Here is a 12,565-nt window from a genome sequence, read left to right as displayed (position 1 = left end):
AAACTATGCTACTCACGGACTGTAGCCTATTTGTTTGATAACAAACAAGCTGGTTAAGTCATGTTACCTTATCAGCTAACAATCTGAGGGGTATTCCAGAAAGCCTGATTAGTGAGTTAGAGAAATCTGTCAAACCATAATTTGAGCAATGGTGACGAATGCTCTGAAGCAAACCTGCTACCTACTAGGTTAAGTTGATCTTAGCCTTTAATGGTGAGTAAAGACGGGGCTTCTCCGCCAATCAGATTCTTGTCTGTCACAATGGCATGTCCCTTTGCGGAAAATACAATTGACATCCGAGCCTGCATTGTTCGCAGTGCATTACAAATGGAAGGAATTATTGGATCTCAAATAGATCCTTTAGGCATTGAATACTTTTTTGGCCATCAACCTGTCCATATAATCAAGGAGGACTTTTACAAAATTGCAGGCACTGTTGGCTGTGGTCAATTGACTCTCAGCGATGCTTTGCTAATCTCAAATTAATAACACTAGGCAACATGATCAAAAAAAATAAATAAATAAATAGCCTAATCCCACAGATTTTCCCAAGGTCACTGGTGTTAAAACTAAACGTAGAAGATATTGTTGCCCGTGTTGTCATGAAAAGCACTCTGAATTCAATCATTTCTTATTCCTCATACCTAGGCTGTGGAATGGGCCTACCAATGCAATTGTGACATAGGCTACCACAATTTATATATTAGGCTATAGCCTTCTCATGTAATATCACCAACGTTGCAATAAAAGTGCTCTATAAAGTGAAAGCATTATTACTAATCACCCATGTGTGTAAATTTGGCCTATTAGATATTGGAATAGTGCCGCTTCACTTACACATTTACTCTGTTTGCAATTTTCTGTCAGGCTCCCCCTCTGGCTTTTGTGGTGGCGGCTGTATTACTATTTTGGGGTAAATTAGTGAACATATTTGTTGTATGTTGTTACAAGTGTTTCTTGTTGTAGACTTATTGGGCTCTGTCTTTTGACTCCATATCTATATATTTTTATGTCATCGACATGAGGACCTTTTTGAATGTTGTGTGCACGCGCCAATTGTCAGATCGACCAATCTGCACTTCGGTTAGTCTAATTACTTCAAGGAGAGGCAGCCATTCTGGAACCAAGAAATCACAGACTCCCTCATCTGGTTAAGGTAAGCTGGATATGTTCAGGGAATCCTGAATTTGTTAAACCATATTTTTGGAATTACCCTCCAGGTAACTGGACAGGCACAGATTTGGTTTAAGATGGCACATTGACAAAGAGATTGTGAACCCAGAAGTATATGTTTTATCCTATGGGGGGAGTGGGGAAAATAGATAGACAGCCTAATTTGGGTGTTGCCCTGGGCAGATTTATGTTATGCCATGTTGTCTTCATATTATAGGATATGCTTGTCAGAAAGAACAGTAGTGTTATTCCCTATACTTCTTTTATTATTACATTTCTTCCCAATTTGTCTGGTGTATCTTATTGCCTGAAATCTAATGTCTAAATCCAATATGCCTACTTGTATTTTTGATAAATTACAAGAGGCTATGCCTTTTTGTAGGCATTCATGTAGGTAGGCTTGGTAAGATCAACATTAAAACATTCAGGCTATCCTAACTTCAAATTCTTTAAGATCTTTATCAACTATAACTATATAAATGAGCATAAAATAACTCACCAACAGTAACTCTTGAATCGTTCAAGCTAGAGACACCAAACCATCTTTCACATGTTCAGGCTATCCTAACGTTAAGTTCAACTATAATTATGTAAATTAACGATAATTCTATACATTTGCACACATTTACATGAAATAATTCCCTAACAGTAACTGTTGAACCGTTCAAGCTAGAGACACCAAAACAACTTTCACATGTTAAGGCTATCCTAACTTACGATTCATACAAAACGTATCAACTGAAACTATAAAAATGTGTATTAAATTAGCATAAAATAACTCACCAACAGTAACTCTTGAACTGTTCAAGCTAGAGACACCAAACCAACATTCAGATGTTAAGGCTATCCTGACTTCAAATTCTTAAACACTTTTATAAACTATAACTACATACATTTGCATAGATTTGCATAAAATAACCCACCATTAGTAACTCTTGAAACGTTCAAGCAAGAGACACCAAACCAACTTTCACATGTTGAGGCTATCCTATCCTCTCAATTAATCGATCCTTCACAAGCTAGCATGCACACCACATTTTCTTCAGGAAATGTACTTTTCTAGTTATTATTTATTATAATAATTTGTTTTTTGTACAAATTCTTAATATATATCTAATCTTTCAATTTTCATCTCAAAGTGCACCAGATCGATGCATTTAGCTGTTAAAATTCATTTTTTTGTTGTTGACCCTACTAGTGTTCCATCTATGGCTTTGGGCTAAGCCTCCAATGTCCTTAAATCCTAGAAATGCCCCTGCTCTCGGCCGACAACTGCTACAGGTGTGTCCGTGCTAAGAGACATGATTGTGGTGTTCTTCTTACCCATTTCACTCTCTTTGATCTCAATCTCAGTTGTTGTTTTATATTTCCTGGCCAGTGTCAAAGTACTCTCCTCCACTGTGTGTAAGAGTTTGGTTATGGTGTGGTCCCGGTACTCCTCTTTGATTCTGTTCCAGGCCACCAACTCATCCTTCTCAACCAAATTGTTCACCACATTTAAAAATGTCTGTGGAATAGAAAGGAAGGCAGTTTAACAAAAGCATTTATGAATATCAAGAAACAAGACAAATCATACTGTTTATTTTCATGGATTGAACAACCCTTTCTCTGTTTTAATGTATATGCAGCAAAGTTTAAGCAGCCTTACAAATGATGACAGAAACCATATACCCTTAGGCCAAGAACATTTAGTATCCTACTTCTAAAAAAAGCAATAGCAGTGCTAGTGGAAATAAAGATTACTCTGAGAGTTGCTTTGGTCACGGCTGGTTTGGCGGTTTGATTCTTCTCCCCAGAGCTCATCAGCGAGGCCGATTGAGAGAGGGCCTCCACATAGGAGATCACATCCACCGACGTCAGCTCTCCCGACGTCTGTTTTTCAATCTCCACCAGCAGGCTCTGAAGATCTGTAAGATTTCTGATCTACAAATGGAAGAGACAAGATCAAGTAAGCTCCAATGGATGCCCCCTCTCCAAATAGGAGAAATAGGATGGTTCTTTTAAAAATGTCTACTAAATCTTAAAGCAAAGCATACAATTAAACTAAGTTACTCCCACAAAAAGTGTTCAGACCAATGCACATTTCTACACATGGATATTAACATATATTCCTAATAAGAAATCCTGATTGAAAAGCACATGTACCAATTAAATATCTATATAGTGACCAACAGAGGGCGGTGTCCTATTATATACTGCTCAAAAAAATAAAGGGAACACTTAAACAACACATCCTAGATCTGAATGAAAGAAATAATCTTATTAAATACTTTTTTCTTTACATAGTTGAATGTGCTGACAACAAAATCACACAAAAATAATCAATGGAAATCCAATTTATCAACCCATGGAGGTCTGGATTTGGAGTCACACTCAAAATTAAAGTGGAAAACCACAGTACAGGCTGATCCAACTTTGATGTAATGTCCTTAAAACAAGTCAAAATGAGGCTCAGTAGTGTGTGTGGCCTCCACGTGCCTGTATGACCTCCCTACAACGCCTGGGCATGCTCCTGATGAGGTGGCGGATGGTCTCCAGAGGGATCTCCTCCCAGACCTGGACTAAAGCATCCGCCAACTCCTGGACAGTTTGTGGTGCAACGTGGCGTTGGTGGATGGAGCGAGACATGATGTCCCAGATGTGCTCAATTGGATTCAGGTCTGGGGAACGGGCGGGCCAGTCCATAGCATCAATGCCTTCTTCTTGCAGGAACTGCTGACACACTCCAGCCACATGAGGTCTAGCATTGTCTTGCATTAGGAGGAACCCAGGGCCAACCGCACCAGCATATGATCTCACAAGGGGTCTGAGGATCTCATCTCGGTACCTAATGGCAGTCAGGCTACCTCTGGCAAGCACATGGAGGGCTGTGCGGCCCCCCAAAGAAATGCCACCCCACACCATGACTGACCCACCACCAAACCGGTCATGCTGGAGGATGTTGCAGGCAGCAGAACGTTCTCCACGGCATCTCCAGACTCTGTCACGTCTGTCACGTGCTCAGTGTGAACCTGCTTTCATCTGTGAAGAGCACAGGGCGCCAGTGGCGAATTTGCCAATCTTGGTGTTCTCTGGCAAATGCCAAACGTCCTGCACGGTGTTGGGCTGTAAGCACAACCCCCACCTGTGGACGTCGGGCCCTCATACCACCCTCATGGAGTCTGTTTCTGACCGTTTGAGCAGACACATGCACATTTGTGGCCTGCTGGAGGTCATTTTGCAGGGCTCTGGCAGTGCTTCTCCTGCTCCTCCTTGCACAAAGGCGGAGGTAGCAGTCCTGCTGCTGGGTTGTTGCCCTCCTACCGCCTCCTCCACGTCTCCTGATGTACTGGCCTCTCTCCTGGTAGCGCCTCCATGCTCTGGAGACTACGCTGACAGACACAGCAAACCTTCTTGCCACAGCTCGCATTGATGTGCCATCCTGGATGAGCTGCACTACCTGAGCCACTTGTGTGGGTTGTAGACTCCGTCTCATGCTACCACTAGAGTGAAAGCACCGCCAGCATTCAAAAGTGACCAAAACATCAGCCAGGAAGCATAGGAACTGAGAAGTGGTCTGTTGTCCCCACCTGCAGAACCACTCCTTTATTGGGGGTGTCTTGCTAATTCCCTATAATTTCCACCTGTTGTCTATTCCATTTGCACAACAGCATGTGAAATGTATTGTCAATCAGTGTTGCTTCCTAAGTGGACAGTTTGATTTCACAGAAGTGTGATTGACTTGGAGTTACATTGTGTTGTTTAAGTGTTCCCTTTATTTTTTTGAGCAGTGTATATTATAAGTGGTACTACTTTCCTAGTTCATTTGTTGGAGTACTTACATATTCAAGTGTTCTGTTGACACTTTGTGTTATACACACAACATTGTCATGACAATTTTTCTCGGGATGCTCTGGAATACAACATATGGAATCATCATATTCATTTAACAGTCGGCTAGAGTAACCTCAAAACTGCTTGTTTGTTTAACAATATTTAAATATTTACAACTATGATATCACCAGGACATACCAAAATTGTTAACATATTTAATTTTGAAAAGATAATTAAGATAACACTGCTCACAATTTGTTTATTAAGATTTTATATAATATGGTACCCTCACATAATTTGAATAATGTATCCTCCCAATTCCCTCAAAACTTTAGTTTAAAAATTTAGAGGGTGAATTGATATGCTTACCTTGACATATTATCCCATTCTCTGTATGAAATCGTTTAGTGCCTGAAGTAGAAATGTAATCTCTTTGGCAGGTGCAAAAGAAAGATCCATTTGTGTTTGTACAATGTGCGAATGGTCCACAGATTTGGTTGTTCTTGCATTCATCAACATCTGATAGTAAAAAGAATAACAGGGTATTTTTTTCTGAATGAAAGACATAAAATAGGCCCTGATGAATGATATTTTCAAACTGAAAAAAAAATCGAGGATATCAGTTTCTTAAATATGTGTTGTAATGTTGAGAAAAAACTGATATATACAGTGCATTCGGAAAGTATTCAGACCCCTTGACTTTTTCCACATTTTGTTACGTTACAGCCTTATTCTAAAATAGATGTAATTGTTTCTTTCCTCATCAATGTACATTACATTACATTTAAGTCATTTAGCAGACGCTCTTATCCAGAGCGACTTACAAAATGGTGCATTCACCTTATGATATCCAGTGGAACAACCACTTTACAATAGTGCATCTAAATATTTTAAGGGGGGGGGAGGGGGTTTAGAAGGATTACTTTATCCTATCCTAGGTATTCCTTAAAGAGGTGGGGTTTCAGGTGTCTCCGGAAGGTGGTGATTGACTCCGCTGTCCTGGCGTCGTGAGGGAGCTTGTTCCAGCATTGGGGTGCCAGAGCAGCGAACAGTTTTGACTGGGCTGAGCGGGAACTGTGCTTCCTCAGAGGTAGGGGGGCCAGCAGGCCAGTGGTGGATGAACGCAGTGCCCTTGTTTGGGTGTAGGGCCTGATCAGAGCCTGAAGGTATGGAGGTGCCGTTCCCTTCACAGCTCCGTAGGCAATCACCATGGTCTTGTAGCGGATGCGAGCTTCAACTGGAAGCCAGTGGAGAGAGCGGAGGAGCGGGGTGACGTGAGAGAACTTGGGAAGGTTGAACACCAGACGGGCTGCGGCGTTCTGGATGAGTTGTAGGGGTTTAATGGCACAGGCAGGGAGCCCAGCCAACAGCGAGTTGCAGTAATCCAGACGGGAGATGACAAGTGCCTGGATTAGGACCTGCGCCGCTTCCTGTGTGAGGCAGGGTCGTACTCTGCGAATGTACACACAATACCCAATAATGACAAAGCAAAAACAGGTTTTTAGAAATGTTCGCACATTTTATTACAAATAAAAAACAGAAATACCTTATTCACATAAGTATTCAGACCCTTTGGTATGAAACTCGAAATTGAGCTCAGGTGCATCCTGTTTCTATTGATCATTGTTGAGATGTTTCTACAACTTGATTGGAGTCCACCTGTGGTAAATTCAATTGATTGGACATGATTTGGAAAGGAATACTCCTGTCTATATAAGGTCCCACAGGTGACAGTGCATGTCAGAGCAAAAACTAAGCCATGAGGTTGAAGGAATTGTCCGTAGAGCGCCGAGACAGGATTGTGTCGAGGCACAGATCTGGGGAAGGGTACCAAAAAATGTCTGCAGCTTTGAAGGTCCCCAAGAACACAGTGGCCTCCATCATTCTTAAATGGAAGAAGTTTGGAACCACCAAGGCTCGTCCTAGAGCTTGGCCAAACTGAGCAATCGGGGGAGAAGGGCCTTGGTCAGGGAAGTGACCAATAATCCAATGGTCACTCAGAGTTCCAGAGTGCCTCTGTGGAGATGGGAGAACCTTCCAGAAGGACAACCATCTCTGCAGCACTCCACCAATCAGGCCTTCATGGTAGAGTGGCCAGACGGAAGTTCTCCTCATTAAAAGGCACATGACAACCACCTGAAGTTTGCCAAAAGGTACCTAAAGACTCTCAGACCATGAGAAACAAGATTCTCTGGTCTGATGAAACCAAGATTAAACTCTTTGGCCTGAATGCCAAGTGTCACGTCTGGAGGAAACCTGGCACCGTCCCTACGGTGAAGAATGGTGGTGGCAGCATCATGCTGTGTTGGTGTTTTTCAGCGGCAGGGACTGGGAGACTAGTCAGGAACAAGGGAAAGATGAACGGAGCAAAGTACAGAGAAATCTTTGATGAAAACCTGCTCGAGACTTCAGACTGGGCTGAAGGTTTACCTTCCAACAGGACAAGCACACATCCAAGACAACGCAGGGGTGGCTTTGGCACAAGTCTCTGCATGTCCTTGAGTGGCCCAGCCAGAGCCCGGACTTGAACCTGATAATAGCTGTGCAGCAACGCTCCCCATCCAATCTAACAGAGCTTGAGAGGATCTGCAGAGAAGAATGGGACAAACTCCCCAAATACAGGTGTGCCATACTTGTAGTGTCATACCCAAGAAATCTCAAGGCTGTAATCGCTGCCAATGGTGCTTCAACAAGGTATTGAGTACAGGGTCTGAAAACTTATGTAAATGTAATATTTCTGTATTTTTATATTTTTTTAATTGCAAAAACAGTTTTTGACGAGAGGGGAAAAAAACTATTTAATCAATCTTAGAATAAGGCTGTAACGTAACAACATTTGGAAAAAGTCAAGTGGTCTGAGTACTTTCCGAATGCAATGTACCAGTCAAAAGTTCGGACACCCCTACTCATTCCAGGGTTTTTATTTATTTTTGCTATTTTCTACATTGTAGAAATAACACATATGGAATCATGTAGTAACCAAAAAAGTGTTAAACAAATCAAAATAGATTTTAGATTTTAGATTCTTCAAATTAGCCACCTTTGCCTTGATGACAGCTTTGCACACTCTTGGCATTCTCTCAACCAGCTTCATGAGGTATTCACCTGGAATGCATTTAAATTAAAGGGTGTGCCTTGTTAAAAGTTAATTTGTGGAATTTCTTTCCTACTTAATGCTTTTGAGCCAATCAGCTGTGTTGTGACAAGGTATGGTTGGTATACAGAAGATAGCCCTATTTGGTAAAAGACCAAGTCCATATTATGACAAGAACAGCTCAAATAAGCAAAGAGAAACAACAGTCCATCAGTACTTTAAGAATATGGAACATTTTAAAACTTTTAAAGTTTCTTCAAGTACAGTGGCAAAAACCATCAGGTGCTATAATGAAACTGGCTCTCAGGAGGACCGACACAGGAAAAGAAGACCCAGAGTTACCTCTGCTGCAGAGCATAAGTTCATTTGAGTGAACTGCACCTCAGATTGCAGCCCAAATAAATGCTTCACTGAGTTCAAGTAACAGACACATCTCAACATGAACTGTTCAGAAGAGACTGCGTGAATTAGGCCTTCATGATTGAATTGCTGTAAAGAAGCCACTGCTAAAGGACACCAATAACAAGAAGAGACTTGCTTGGGCCAAGAAACACGAGCAATGGACATTAGACCAGTGGAAATCTGTCCTTTGGTCTGATGAGTCCAAATTTGAGATTTTTGGTTCCAACCACTGTGTCTTTGTGAGATGCAGAGTAGGTGAACGGAGGATCTCCGTATTTGTGGTTCCCACTGTGAAGCATGGAAGAGGAGGTGTGATGGTGTGGGGGTGCTTTGATGGTGATTTATTTAGAATTCAAAGCACAGCATTCTGCAGTGATACGCCATCCCATCTGGTTTGCGCTTAGTCGGACTATCATTTGTTTTTCAACAGGACAATGACCCAACACACCCCCAGCTGTGTAAGAGCTATTTGACCAAGGAGAGTGATGGAGTGCTGGATCAGATGACATGGCCTCCACAATCACCCGACCTCAACCCATTTTGAGATGGTTTGGGATGAATTAGACCGCAGAGTGAAGGAAAAGCAGCCAACACGTGCTCAGCATATGTGGGAACTCCTTCAAGACTGTTGGAAAAGCATTCCTCATGAAGCTGGTTGAGAGAAGGCCAGGAGTGTGCAAAGCTGTCATCACAGCAAAGGGTGGCTACTTTGAAGAATCTAAAATCGAAAATATATTTTGATTTATTTAACACTTTTTGTGTTACTACATGATTCCATCTGTTATTTTATAGTTTTGATGTCTTCACTATTATTCTACTATGTAGAAAATAGTAAAATAAAGAAAAACCCTTGAATGAGTTAGTGTGTCCAAACTTTTGACTGGTACTATATAAATATATATATATAATACCAGTGCATTCTGTCCCGTCATTTGGTTGAAATTCATTCCGCCCGGTTGAAGTATATCCTGAGGCACAGATGCAGTAGTAGCTGCCCTCTGTATTGGTACAGTTGCTGTTGTTTCCACAGATATTAGTGACATTTTGGCATTCGTTGTCATCTGTTATGATGGAAGAAGGACACAGAAACAAAATAAATTAAAATTGTAGCTGCTGCGTACACAGTTTAGCAGGTGTTATGGCGGGTGCAGGGAAATACTTATGTTCCTAGAACCTATCAATCAATGTAGTAAATGTCAAGCACACAATAATACAAAATTAAAATATATATTTTTTACAGCGGTAGGTATAGTAACGTGACCAGTGAACAATGATTATGTACATAGTGCAGCAGTCCCTACGGTGCAGGGTAGAATACCCGGTCGTAGCTGGCTAGTGATTGTTACTGAGGGGCAGAGTAGGGTACTGGGCAGAGGGAAGGGTGGTGGCTGTTTAACAGTCTGATGGCCTTGGGATAGGAGCTGTTTATCAGTATCAACTGTATCAACAAGTGGTTATTATTCAAACATTACTGAGACAAGTCATAATCAGATTTACAATGAACGTAACTACGACCCCAATACAAGTTAACTACAATTATATAGCTTGTTGTGCACACAGTTCATACTGGTTGTGACTGGTTTGTAAATTCTGGCAACCATCAGATATTCACCATGCCAGTTCATATCAAAACACACCTGCATGAGATATTCACAATGTTTATTGGAAGTGATCCGATAGGACTTTCAATTGTTGTGTTCATCTGTCTAGATATGATGAATATACTGGTCTTCCTCCCCACTGTACCTTGTGTACAAAGCCTGTCCGGGAAGGGATATCCTTAGCTCTGAGAAAGGGAGGTGACAATATTCAGGAGGAAATATGACCATAAGATTCCAGACCTCTGAACCGCCATTGTTAACACAAACACTGTGTAGGAAAGGGTTCCATAAGGAAAATGACTGGCTTCCATTTTCTCTGAGTAGCCTATGGGTAGCTCAATAGGATTTCACAGTACAATGGTAGCAAAATGAATATGCATTAGGGATATGAACAAAAAGATGTACTCAAGTTGACTGTCTTAAAGGGATAGTTCCCCACTCATATCTATTCTCTCGAATAAAATAAATGGGTCTGATTTAGGGAATCTAAGAACATTTCATTGGTGGAGCAAAAATGATAATGTACCTTAAAATTATGGACTATCTTTAAATTTAGAGTAGGAATATTTTATTTAATGGGGCCATCAATTCTGCTCTATATTAATGAAGTGACATATTGTTCAAAATATTTTTTTTTATTCTCCAAAACCCATATTTGTACTGTATTTCCGTGTAGAAGCCATTTACTGTATGTTTATATTACCACAGTTTAATTTACATTTGGCCCTTGGAATATGTAAACCCCCATGATTATGATCAGATAAGGAAATATGAATACTAAGCAAAAGTGTCCCACAAACCTAAATGCAACAATGTTGGCTGACAGACGAACTTGAGCAATAAAACAATTTGACCACTTTCAACACGAGCAATAATTTTTCACATTTCAGTACTTTTGTTATGATAAACACACTTTGAGGTTTACAATTTCAATAGGGTAGATAGGTCGGAAAAAATCCCCACTAGGAATGATTCATGATTTAACCAGGTTTACAATAACTGTGCTAGTTGCCTGAGAGGATGGTGCCCATAAGGCGTTAACCTCTACGGGGTCGGTATCCACCCCGTGCGACGGTTGAGCTAACATAGGCTAATGTGATTAGCATGAGGTTGTAAGTAACAAGAACTTTTCCCAGGATGTAGACATCTGATATGGGCAGAACGCTTGCATTCTTGTTAATCTAACTGGACTGTCCAATTTACAATAAAATAATACCATGCTATTGTTTGAGGAGAGTGCAAAATTATGAACTTGAAAATGTATTAATAAACCAATTACGCACATTTGGGCAGTCTTGATACAACAGTTTAAACAGACATGCAATTGGTTCAGTCTAAAACTTTGCACATACACTGCTGCCTTCTAGTGGCCAAAATCTAAATTGCGCCTGGGCTGGAATAATACATTATGGCATTTTTCTTGCATTTCAAAGATGTCGGTACAAAAAAAAATATGCATGTTTTTTTCTTTGTATTATCTTTTACCAGATCTAATGTGTTATATTCTCCTACATTAATTTCACATTTCCACACACTTCTAAGTGTTTCCTTTCAAACGGTATCAAGAATATGCATATCCTTGCTTCAGGTCCTGAGCTACAGGCAGTTAGATTTGGGTATGTCATTTGAGGCGAAAATTGAAAAAAAGGGTCCTATCCTTAAAATTAACTTGTCTCCTCCCCTTCATCTACTCTGATTTAAGTGGATTTAACAGGTGACATCAATAAGGGATCATAGGTCAGTCTATGTCATGGAAAGAAGTGGTGTTCCTAATATTTTGTACAATCAGTGTATGTAATAAAGTCAAGTCAATATTGGAGCTAAACAAACTGGCCAACTAGTTTGTTACACTAACAATATGTTAGCTGTCTTACCTTTCTTCTGCATGTCATTAAACCTTAATTTATTCAGGGAACTCCCATTGAGACCGATGTCCCTTTTACAAGGAAGCTCTGATTCACAAAATGCAGCATAAAAATACTAAGTACATAATAAGGAATTAGTGACAGTTATTTTTAGTGACACTGTTAAAAAGCTGTGTTCACTGCTGAGTACATTATTATTTGTTAGCCAACTTCCTTTGCTAACGTGTCTAGAATTTTTTTGCCACAAAAACAGCTATGTTTGTTGATATACTTTTCCTCTTCCTTCTCAATTCTCAATCTGACCATTTCTACCACGGGAATACATGTATTTCATGTGTTCTAATAAAAAGCGATGCTGTCGAAAAATAACCCCTTTTTGATTGAATTAATGTCCTAATGTATTTTCACTGGGTGTGTAGCTAAAGAAGGAGTTTTAATCCTTGAGGCAATTGAGACGTGGATTGTGTATGTGTGCCATTGAGTGTGAAATGGCAAGACAAAAGATGAAAGTGCCTTTGAATGGGGAATGGTAGTGGGTGCCAGGCACACCAGTTTGAGTGTGTGAAGAACTGCATCACTGCTGGGTATTTCACGCTCAACAGTTTCCTGTGTGTATC

The 12,565-nt window shown here is 40.5% G+C and overlaps 1 protein-coding gene across 2 annotated transcripts in view; it reads right to left on the bottom strand.

The window, feature by feature from the left end:
• The window catches only part of adgrl4 (adhesion G protein-coupled receptor L4), a 34,008-nt gene that overhangs the window by 19,264 nt on the left and 2,179 nt on the right, over positions 1–12,565 (bottom strand). For both annotated transcript variants that reach the window (XM_014168617.2, NM_001173573.1), the window contains 5 exon segments: positions 9,394–9,543; positions 5,356–5,505; positions 4,995–5,065; positions 2,917–3,096; positions 2,497–2,680 (listed from right to left, as the gene is read on the bottom strand). In XM_014168617.2, the coding sequence (XP_014024092.1) occupies positions 2,497–2,680; positions 2,917–3,096; positions 4,995–5,065; positions 5,356–5,505; positions 9,394–9,543 (735 nt within the window).

Source organism: Salmo salar, chromosome ssa23 (assembly GCF_905237065.1).
Source record: "Salmo salar chromosome ssa23, Ssal_v3.1, whole genome shotgun sequence".
Lineage (NCBI taxonomy): Eukaryota > Metazoa > Chordata > Actinopteri > Salmoniformes > Salmonidae > Salmo > Salmo salar.
This window is presented reverse-complemented; position numbering and strand designations above follow the sequence as displayed.